This window comes from Pseudorasbora parva, chromosome 5 (genome assembly GCF_024679245.1).
Source record: "Pseudorasbora parva isolate DD20220531a chromosome 5, ASM2467924v1, whole genome shotgun sequence".
In the NCBI taxonomy this organism is placed as follows: domain Eukaryota; kingdom Metazoa; phylum Chordata; class Actinopteri; order Cypriniformes; family Gobionidae; genus Pseudorasbora; species Pseudorasbora parva.
In genome coordinates, this window is record NC_090176.1 from 49,178,995 (window position 1) to 49,191,259 (window position 12,265).

At 38.1% G+C, this 12,265-nt stretch overlaps 1 protein-coding gene across 2 annotated transcripts in view; it reads right to left on the reverse strand.

Moving 5' to 3' along the window:
• The window catches only part of tanc1b (tetratricopeptide repeat, ankyrin repeat and coiled-coil containing 1b), a 237,498-nt gene that overhangs the window by 150,233 nt on the left and 75,000 nt on the right, over positions 1-12,265 (reverse strand). For both annotated transcript variants that reach the window (XM_067444607.1, XM_067444606.1), the window contains exon 3: positions 5,407-5,607. In XM_067444607.1, the coding sequence (XP_067300708.1) occupies positions 5,407-5,607 (201 nt within the window). The remainder of the gene's footprint in view (positions 1-5,406; positions 5,608-12,265) is intronic.

The following is a 12,265-nucleotide window of genomic DNA, read 5'->3' on the forward strand; positions in this document are numbered from 1 at the left end:
GCCGAATTGGAGATGATCATTCATGCTTTTATTTCATCCCGTTTAGACTATTGTAACAGTCTTTTTATTTGTCTAAATAAGAAAGATTTGTGTCACCTCCAGACTGTCCAGAATTCTGCTGCAAGGCTTTTAACCCACACCAGTAAAAGAGTACACATCACACCGATCTTAGCTTCCCTTCATTGGTTACCAGTGAAATTTAGAATGCATTTTAAAATTTTGGTTCTTACTTTTAGAGCCCTACAAGGACAGGTGCCTTGTTACATCTCTGACCTGTTACAGCTGCGTACGTCTTCACGTAGTCTAAGATCAACAGGTCAAAAATTTTTAGTTGCCCCCCACACACATTTTAAAACAAGAGGGGACCGTTCATTTCAAGCTGTGGCACCTAAACTGTGGAATGCATTGCCTTCTTCCTTACGCTGCCTGGACTCAGTGGAAAATTTTAAAACACAGTTGAAAACTCTTCTATTTAAAGAGGCTTTTATCTAGAGTGTAGGATTTGGCTGGTCTTTTGTGTATTTCTGTTTATTTTCATTTATACTTATTGTTTTTGTTACTTATTTTGACTAGAACTGTAATGTTGTGTATTTCCTCTTTTTGTTGTGAAGCACTTTGTGATTTTTATCTACGAAAAGTGCTATACAAATAAATTTTACTTACTTACTTACTTACCACAACGAAATCGCCACACCACAATGGAAACAAGCCACAACACAACGGAAACCAGCCACAACACAACGAAATCGCCACAAAGGAAACAAGCCACAACACAATGGAAACAAGCCACAGCACAACAGAATCGCCACAATACAACAAAATCGCCACACCACAATGGAAACAAGCCACACCACAACGGAAACAAGCCACAACACAACTGAAACAAGCCACAACACAACAGAAACAAGCCACAACACAACGAAATCGCCACACCACAACAGAAACAAGCCACAACACAACGAAATCGCCACACCACAACGGAAACAAGCGTCAACACAACAGAAACAAGCCACAACACAACGAAATCACCAAAACACAACGAAATCGCCACACCACAACGGAAACAAGCCACAACACAACGAAATCGCCACACCACAACGGAAACAAGCCACAACACAACGAAATCGCCAAACCACAACGGAAACAAGCCACAACACAACGAAATCACCACACCAGAAACAAGCCACAACACAACAAAATCACCACAACACAACAGAAACAAGCCACAACACAACAAAATCACCACACCAGAAACAAGCCACAACACAACAAAATCACCACAACAGAAACAAGCCACAACAACAGAATCGCCACACCTCAACGGAAACAAGCCACAACGCAACAGAATCGCCACACCACAACGGAAACAAGCCACAACACAACGAAATCACCACAACACAACAGAAACAAGCCACAACACAACAGAAACAAGCCACAACACAACGAAATCACCACAACACAACAGAAACAAGCCACAACAGAATCGCCACAATACAACGGAAACAAGCCACAACGCGAAAATGCTCCCGACCACTAGGGGGCTTTCGGTGTGCAATAACGTTAGTTTCCTTGCTATTGTTCTATAGATTGGCCAGTTTTACAAAGAGATAAACACTATGATCAGTTTTAAGTGTGTAACCACTGTATATCGATATGAAATATCAATTTAAAAATCACCTACATGCATTATAGCTGCATATTTATACTGGAAAATGCTTTTACACGCTGTCACAGCGCTTGATGCCTTAGGGAACGTCTGCCAATTCCACCAAGTGGTTGAAATTTTATGAAAATACTTTTTTTTTTTTTAAATGTTGTTAATTATTGAGTCAGTTTTTTTTACAATACAACCAAGCTGTGGAATGTCAACATGTCTGTTTTTATATGTTAAAGGTAATTTCTATTCATGCAAATTATATGTTTCAACTGCATGGAGGAAATGGCAGATGTTCCCTTAGGCATGCGAAAGCAAACCGAGGTTTATCAGATGATTCTGATCGATCGTCTTGATCATCCGCATTTTCAGAATCTGACTCGGGCTCGAACTGATACGGTATTATGATAACCTGTGTGTTTGCAAATGCTTTATAAGCCTTGGAAGCTGAATTCGTGATTATGGTTACATTTCCGACACGCGCTTGAGTTGTTTGGCCAATCACAGTGCACTGTATCAGCTGGCCAATCAGAGCCCTCTCTTTGATCATTAAAGCATTTTACCCTATTCCATTACATGCAATAATCAAAATAATGAACATTTAAAATAGCATCATACTTTAAACTTCTTCCGACCTGCTCCGTATGACATACATGCATGTCTTTATCCTATGTTGAGTGATGATTACCACACACAAACCCTGGTCCTCTGTCCACATGAAACTCTTCAGCCGGTCTTTGATGCTCCTCATAACATTAACTAATGCCAACGATTCCCTCCGGCACAGCTGAATAAGGTTCATTCGGTCATTATCATCCAGGGTTTAAGACAATAACTCTCACATTATCCATGTTATTACTTTCATAATCTAAACAAGAGCGTCAGAGTTTAAAGTCCATATGAACCTAATTTTGGTTAAAATCATCCCCATGAGTTTTCCCAGAAAATCCTCTATTTGAACAGATAAACTCTTTGTATTATATAAACATTGATGTTATAATTTGACATACAAGTCATGCATGACTAACATGTGATTTGAAGGAATATTATTGGTTAAACACAAAATGACAAAAATGAATTGCATTCGTTTGAAAAAATTCATTCATAATGTATAAAAATTCAATTTATAATTTATTTTAATTAAATAATGTATTCAATTATTTTCTCCATGCCATTTTTCCATATATTAAAATGTTTTAGTAAAATTTTAATATTGTTCTATTAGTGAATATAAACTTCTGCTCAATAGTTTGGGGGTCAACAAGATTTTTTCTGCTCACAGGGTTTAATTTATTTGATCATAAATACAGTAAACAGTAGTGAAATATTATTTAAATTTCAAATATATGTTTTCTTATCAAATAAACAGTTTCCACAAAACTGATTCTTTGATTAATATAAAGTTCAATGAACAGAATTTGATATATTTTATTTTTACTTTATAAAATGTCTTTACTGTCACTTTTGATCAATTGAATGCATCATTTTGAAATAAAACTGTTAATTAAGTGACCAGAAACTTTATAGTGTAGATGAAAATTATTAAATATGATTCGTCCTATATTTCGTTTAAAGGTGCACTATGTAGTATTTTTGCAGTAAAATATCCAAAACCCACTAGGCCGGTGTTAAATATTTTGTTCAGTTGAGTACCTACAATATCCCAAATGTTTCCAACTATTTGTAAATTGTGAGAAAATTGCTATTTTAACTAAGGGCCGGGACGTGTCAGAATAGCGTTTGAGGAAGTCGCCTGTCAATTGCGTTATATCTGCGCTACCCTCGGTTTCGGCTTTTATTTGGCAGGAGCGCTTTACTCTTAGCAGTGTGAACAAGCGAACGCACGGAGTAACGTCATAACATCATTTTAAACACACTGAAACGTATCGAATATGATAAACAGAGCTCCATTACCTCATAATCATAACCGGAAGAGCGGATCAGTGCAGGCGCCTGCCGAATGTGTCCCGTCCTGTCATAATAAAAGTCCCGGTATTCGCGAGGCGGGTATTTGTTTAACAATCGCTCCAGCAGCTGTGCTCAGGTCCATAACACTCGGTCCTGCTCTGCTTTAGACTACAGTAACGTTAATAACCGCATGCATGAACGTGATTTCTGCCCGAGTCCTATTTTCCACCGGCTGTGAAGTGAAGACCACATGTCCCAAGATGCTGCGCTCAAACTTTGCATCATCAAACTACGCATTTGTTTTGAATAGGCGCCCTCCAGTGGACGGAAAGTTGCATAGTGCACCTTTAAATCTGCATGCAAATGTTCCATTTTCATCTGTCCCATCTGTGGAGGTAAAAACAAAAGCTCAGTCTCACGTGTGTCCGATGTCTGTAATGAATCCCTCCGCAGAGGCCCTGGTCCTCAAGGGGAATCTCATTTGGACGTTTATCTTTGTTTAATTGTCAGACTAATGAAATTTGCAAAATCATTTGAGCATGTCGCCTGCTTCCGGTGCCTTCAAAGGATCAATCCCCTTTTCAAAGAGAGGTGCTGATCCAAACACACATGAGGAGCAGATGTTAGCGAGATGCCAAAGTGACCACTGAAAGGATTTCAATCCTCTGTGCTAAATCCTCCAAAAACAAAGCTCAGATTGAAACAAGTCCAGAGACAACCAGCAAAGCCCTTTGAAGATCTCAGCAGCTCATGACCTTGTCCTTAACACAGAGATGGTGTGGAAAACACCTCACACTGTTTACATACACACACACTCTCGTGTGTTTGAATGTACTAACATACCAACTCAATCAAGATGCAAATGAACAAACAGATGCTTTCGTATACCTTCTACCCCAGATAGATAAAAATAAAGACAATCAGAGATAAATAAATACACAAAAGCACACATTAACCGCGTGGATGAACTGGATGAACAATCTAAAATGCAAAGAAAACCAAAAGAGAAAATCAGAAATGAGATCTCTTGACAAAAGTCACTGCAAAGTAAGGGGTCTGTGGTTATGCCGCCCCATATGCAAAAAACTGAGATGCTCTGTGTATTCTGACACCTTTCTATCAGAACCAGCATTAAATTCTTAAGCAATTTGAGCTCCAGTAGCTCGTCTGTTTGATCGGACCACACGGGCCAGCCTTCACTCCCCACGTGCATCAATGAGCCTTGGCCGCCCATGACCCTGTGGCCGGTTCTCCACTGTTCCTTCCTTGGAGCACTTTTGACAGATACTGACCACTGCAGACCGGGAACAGCCCACAAGAGCTGCAGTTTTGGAGATGCTCTGACCCAGTCGTCTAGCCATCACAATTTGGCCCGTGTCAAACTCACTCAAATCCTTACGCTTGCACATTTTTCCTGCTTTTAACACATCAACTTTGAGGACAAAATGTTCACTTGCTGCCTAATATATCCCACCCACTAACAGGAGCCATGATGAAGAGATAATCATGTTATATAAAGAGTTATTCACGTCATCTGTCAGTGGTCATAATGTTATGCCTGATCAGTGTATAATACATTACAATACTGATCAGTGTATAATACATTACAAACTTAATGCATTACAAATTAAGTGTTACAAAAAATGCAATGGTCCCAAAATTTGTTTAATTTTATGAAAAATATAATTGGATGTATCAATATCCATATGCACCCATAACCTGGATGTGTATTCTTGTTAGAAATTCACCACTCAAGGGTTTCATTTCTGCACTGCTAACAAAAAAAACAGTGCAACTCAAACATTAAGAAGCTTTTAAATCGATAGTTTTAATATACATCCCACCTGGAGACTTCTTGCTTGGGCGAGCTGCCATCACGTAGGTCTGTCGGGGCAGGAGAGGGGACGATGGTAAAGACATGGAGACCCCTTTAGCCAGGCTGAGTTTGAGGCCTTCGTCTGTGGGCAAGTACGGATGAACACCGCCGGGATCCTGCATCCCCCCGCTAGGACACCTCCGATGACCACTGAGCAGGTACGGCTCTCCTGATCAGGCACAATGAAACAAAAATGGCATAAATAGATAGCAAAAATATTCTAAATATTTCCCAACTGCAGCAGCACCAAGTGTGGTTTTTCATGGAGCAGAAAAACATCTGAAACTAGACAAGTAAAGTTTGATGACAACCTTTGATGTTGCCTGAACAAAGCCAGGTCTGAAAGCTTAAAATAACTTTGAACAGCTTGAAGTTTAAAGGTTTTACTCAGAGAAGGTTTAAAGGTTTTACTCAGAGAAAGTGAAAAGCATGATAAGCATGTTGATAACATGAATAATCCACTTCCCAGCCTCAGTGAAACTGACGGCATGTTCAACATTAGCATGAGTTGACTGACACTCTTCCAACAATGAAGCTGGAGGACAATGATTCAGTCATTTTAATAAAAGCACTGCCATTCAAATGTGGCAGAATCCTATAATGTTTTTACTGTAATCCCTGAACACCATTAAGGGAACAAAAACTAATAAGCAGAGCACAATAATAACACAGAACAAACCGTCTCAAATGTATTTTCATTACCCGCTATTCACAGCACAGATTAAACCCTGCTTCTTTTCTCCGTCTTAATGTTTTTTATTATTATTTTCTTGCTTTTAATGTTTGGGAAATTGCTGCTGTTAAACCTGATGAGCTGTGATTGTTATGTGCCACTTAAACCAAATGCTTTTGGGATAAAACTTGTCTATTTGCTATGCTCAGTATATTAACTGCCAAAAACACATTAAGAAATACTTTTTAAAAATGTACAGTAAGTTGCTACTTAGTTGTTAAATGACCATATGCAGTAAAAAAAAAAAACTTAAATGCAATTTTGTATGAAAATATAGGATGGAATAAAATAGCAATTTTAAAAATCACACCTGTCATTTCTTAACACTGTAAATGGAGGCTCAAGTTGAACGTGCTTCATTGCAACGGTTTCATATGCATGTGCTCTTTTGCATTCTGCACATTTTGTCATGTATAACGTCAGTCGGACGCTGCAAATGCATTCAAAGGCAAGCACACATATTATAGAAACATACTGATAGTACGTTAATCTGACCATAGTCTCGATTCATCTCTACTCCCACTCGCTCTCTCCCACTGATGAAGTGCAAAACAAAGATGTCTAGTGTTTGAAAAGTCGAATAAATGGTGAGGAACGGCAGAAAACAGGAAGTCAGCGTGCCCTAGTCACACCTCCGCTCTCTCTCAACACCCACTGGGGTCACCAGCGTCTGGTCAGAGACAGGATGTAGTAGGATTGCATTCACTATTTCAGTTTATCTGAACTGGCTGATACAGTAAAAGAAAAATAAAGGAAAGGGCTGGTCCCCAAAACGGCTGGATTGAAAATGCAAAAATTGAAAATATGATGGATTGACTTTGCAATCACAATTTTTTTCCATCCAAAAGTAATCAGTCCCAATTATTCCACATAATTATTATTTCACACAGCTCAAAAAAGTGTAAACTGTTTTAGCATAATTTACCTGCAGCCTTAAACAACACTGTTTTTTTCTTTTAACGGTGTCATGAACTGAGAAATATAATTTTCCTTGAGCTTTTGAAATAAGAATATCCTGGAAGTTTCAGAACTGAAAAGTTCCTTGTTAGTCCAAAAACAGCTTTTATTGTTACCAAGCCCAGAGAACGACTCATTGTGTAATGTGCCAATAGATGTACAGGTGAAAGACCGCCTCTGTAGAAGAAGATCAACGCCTACTTCATCAGTGCCACTTGTGTGTTAGTGACATAACGAGCAGAGACGAACAGACTAAAAATAACATCAACCTTCCAAAGGATCCTAATGCTAGGAATGTGCTTTTTTATTTTCATCAATGTGAAGGTCTCAGTTGAGCATTATTTATTTGTATTCACTGCATTTCACTGTGGATTATTTGGTAAATCAGTCACAATTTCAGCGTAGGCCTTGCAAACAGACTTTTCGATATGGACTCGACAGTAATGCCACAACATGTCAGTAACCGTGTTCATTCTAATGCCTGATCTGAGACCAGTGATTTCTGATATGTAATGATTCATGTACAGTCAGAGTTTCTGTGTGTCAGTAAATCAAACCAGTGACTAAACGCTCAACTTCACATTGTGTCTCTTAGTAGGATCCAAATAAACTGTTATTTAAACTGTGATTAGAAAGCAATCAATCTGGACTCACACCAAAACTCCTGTTATATTCAACAAATCTCTTATTTACATTGTGTTTGCACTTTGAGTTAATATGAAAGCATTCGTTAGTGTGCAGAAATCGCGCTACAATGACGAGATCACATCATTCATGCGCTCCACATGTCTGTGATCGGCTACAATGATCATCACTGCAACCTTTCATGCCACCATTTAAACATAATGCCATAGATCTAAATTATAATGCTATAATCAACGCTATTCACAGTAAGTTAACCATTAAAGTTAATGTTAAAAATGTGCTACAAGTTTTCGAGAGAGTTCCACATGTAATACTAGCTATTTCATATGCAAAGAGTTTAGCCAATCACAGCAGTGGCCGTTTACAACGAAGTCTCACAGCAGATAAGCCCCTTAAAAAACTGATCGTTCAAATCAGACGGAGAACAGGCAAACGAATGACCGAAAGCCTTTAAGAGCATAAAACTAGGGAAGTTCAACCAATGTGAGGGTGAAATCATGAGTCATGTTATTGGCCCAAACCTACCGTTTTATAGCTCACACCATCTTACCTAAACAGATGTAAATCTTTCATGTTCTGAGGCTTGGCACAGAGAGACTTGTGTCACAAATCATTTGCAAAACTAACTATACATTTTACAACTCTTTCCTTCCCTGAGACAACAATGATAGGACGTCCCTTTACAGTGGAAGTAATTATGATGCATAAAATGTTGCTATATATGAGATATGAGAAACAGGTGAGCAGTTGTATATTAGCATGATTGCACTGCTGTATTGATCACACTATACTTGACAATGGTTCTGAAAGCTTCAAAGTAGAGGTCTTCATGGGTCAAACTATTTGTACTCAAACCTAAAGAAACCCGTAAATGTGCTACGCAGAACCAACCTGGACCAGTCTATTATTTGAAAAGTCGGACCCGTCCAGGACCCAAGCAGAACCGAGAAATGCCATAAATGTACTACCCAGAACTGATGCAAATCTGTTCATTATTTGAAAGCTGGGTCCATGCAGACACAGACCCAACTGGACCCGATCATATTCCACAGAAAATTGTTATTAACAAAATTTGTCTCACCCCTTGTAGCCGTCTGTGATGCATACAATCCTCCTTTCCAAGAAAGTTATTGATGTTATTCCTCATTTGCCAAACATGCTTAATCCACTCATTATTCCAGCTTCAAAAGTCCACTTGAAGCTGGATGACAAATGCAACTTTTGCAGTTTTGCATTTTTTTGTATCTCGAGTCAACTCACATAAGATAACATCAACTGTTTGCACTTTTGAAATGTAATATCGATTGCTCGTTCAGAGCCATGGCCGTGGGCGGCAGCATTACTTATTTAAAATCATCTCTGAGCAGAGTCTGACCAAAGACTGCACATACAACGTGCATGCTTTTTAAACGCAATTTGAGCATCATAGAAAACATTCATGTGACAGCTCACCTCAGATTGCTGATTTGAAATATGTTAAATGTGAGTGTGCAAGGCTGCAAGCAGTTTGAGAGTTGAAGTTTGTTTGCATTTACTGCTGTACATATAGGTCCCATTTACACTCCATGGTTCAAGTGACCCAATTCTGCTTTTTTCCTATCATGTGGCACAGATCAGATATGACGTGAATGTGCAGGAACAAAACATGTGAATTCTGAAATCCTCAGATCGGATTCAGGCCTCACTCATATAATGGTAATAAATCCGATTTGAATCGAATACGTGCATTTGCGTCTGCCATGTAAGCGGCTAAATCGGATATTCCCCAGTAAATGCAAGCCGTACTTCATTGAAAAAGGGACGGAGGCGAATGACGTCAACTCAGGTGGACATGAACTGCGATCAAGGGCTCTCCTCTTTTTCTTCGCCTTACGAGAGAAATGTTTTGCTGACCTTTAAAGATGAGTGGAAAAGTGGGAAAAGTAAGACATTGAACATTGGCATTTTGACTGTATCCATTTTACAAGACGTTTTACGTCCTTTTCTGGTTAAGAACGTTTTGGGCTGTTTCGCCAGTATACAGTGTAAATGCAAATATCGGATACAGGTCGCTTTTTAAAAATGATGTAACCGGGCGTCAAAAAAATTGGATATAGTCACCAAATCTGAATTGTGCATGAAGACCTGCAGTGTAAATGCGGCCATAGAAACAGGAAAACTCATCGATCACCGTGCACTTGCATTAACTCCACCCGTTCTGCTTCTGACAGCTGGGCACACTTGTGTTTGTTTCACCTTATTTCCTGGCTCACATTTCTAATTCAAAATGTACAAGTTGCATGTCACAAAACACGGACCGCCACTGACTGGCTCTGATCTTGGCTGGGTGTCTGATCGACTCTGGTTTTACACAACGTTAAACAGTTCCAGGACCCGAAGTAATAGATTGGGACACGAACCGGAAGTGGAACCGGCTGACTATTTAAAATATAGACCCGAACCCATAAATGTAGATCTCTACTTCAAAGTGCTTTAAGTGATCACTGAGAAAAAAAAGAAAAGTGACTGTTAAGCCTCTTTCATTGAGAGACAAAGCAATGCTGAAGTCAAGTCGAGGACAGAGATCTTTTGTGAAACTCTGAGTCATTCTCTCGAGCAACAAACCACAACACTGAGATTGCATATTTCAGGCAGAAGGATGTGCTCTTCATGTCACATACTGGACGGATATCTGGACTGCTCTGTCATTTCCTACAACCACAGATGGGAAAACAAGGGACGCCACAAGAAAAAGAGTCAACGGAGGAGTATAAAGCAACTGAGAAGCTCTGTTATAAATCTCAGAAAATGCTCTACTTGTGTTTAACCTTCGAAGAAAATATTTAAAACTGAAAACAAACCTCATAAATGACGCTCTGCAGTCAAATATCACTCCTCATGCAAAACACAGGAGACTCAGGCAATAATGCAGCAATACTATAATTAAGCTAATTTTAGTCAATTAGTTTAATGTCTTTATTTTTAATAACTCTAGAATTAAACTAAAGCACAGTCACTTCGCATACTTTGGTCAACTACTAAGAGAAAGCAGCTTCTTTTTGTGAAAAAAATATGCATGTACACGCTACGCCCACCATATTCATTAGTTGAATAAGAAAACTTCATTATTGGTTGCTATGCATCATATTCTGACTTTGTAATGTTGTATAAAGTATATAAGAAACTTGTATGAATGTGTGTATTATTATTGTTGTCCCAAAAACACAGTATTGCACTAATTACGAACATAACTTTTACATGTAACTTCTTAACACTTAAGTGATTGTGTACAGTTTAAATTAGCTTTTAATATTATTATTTTTATAATACAGTATTTTCAGTTTTCATTTTAATTTTAGTTAATGTATTTAATGCATTTAATTTTACGTTCTATTTTATCCACGTTTTTATTTTAGTATACATAAACTTTTTCATTTTAGTTTATTGTTAATGCAACATTACCTTTCGTTTTAGTTTTAAGTTTAATTTTTTTCATCTAATATTTATGTTTTATTTTATTTCTGCTTTATTTCAAGTACCAACAATTTTTGATTACAACTTACTTTTAAGGTGTCTATTACAGTGTAATTATATATTTAGGTACTGAGTAATATTAATTAACTACATGTACTTACTATAGTGTTATGGTAGGATTAGGGTTTATGTATAATAATGCATCATTTACTGCTATTACTATGGTAAGTACGTGTAACATAAGTAACAAGGACACTGTAAAATAAAGTGTTACCCAACTGTTTAATTAACAATAACAATAATTAACCACTTTAATGTGGCGTGACGGATCGATGTAGAAGGCACATGAACTGATCATCTTTTCCTCTTTACTACTAGTTACAGCACCAAATAACAAGAACGAACATCAGAAGGAATATTGAAAGATACAGTACAACTTACCAAAACCCATATCATGTCTCATGTCATTTGTTCAAAATTTGTGTCAATGCCCAGCCTGACTTGATTTAACATAACTACATTGTCTTCCATTTGGGACGCCTTAAAATACTGCCTACATAGGCGGCTCACAAAGTTTGGTAAAGGGCCTGAGATGAGCTGAATCATGACCGGCCAACCACAGATGGCCATCGAGAAACTAAAGGGCAGACAGACTGAAGCGAAAAGACAGAAAAGTAGAGAGAAAGGCAGTTTGAGTGACAGTAATGTAAACTTACCCACCCCTAAATGAGCTCTTTGCGTCCAGAGCAAACCACACTGCATTGAAACCCATGAAACCAAGCCGAACTGATTATACTGGTCAACGGACAACTGATTACAACCTCTCTAGACGTTCCTAGCCAGCACAGACTGAGGCTTATAATTATAATAGTCTAATTATATTTTTAAAAGTCTCTGATTAGACAGGTTTGATACTTAATAGATATAATTTGTAAGGGAGAGGTTGTGGTTTTATTTATCGTGAAAGCAAAGATCAAATATCATTCTTCCATGTGTTCATTCAGTGGCAAACATTCCTTGATTTTTACTGTATTTTACT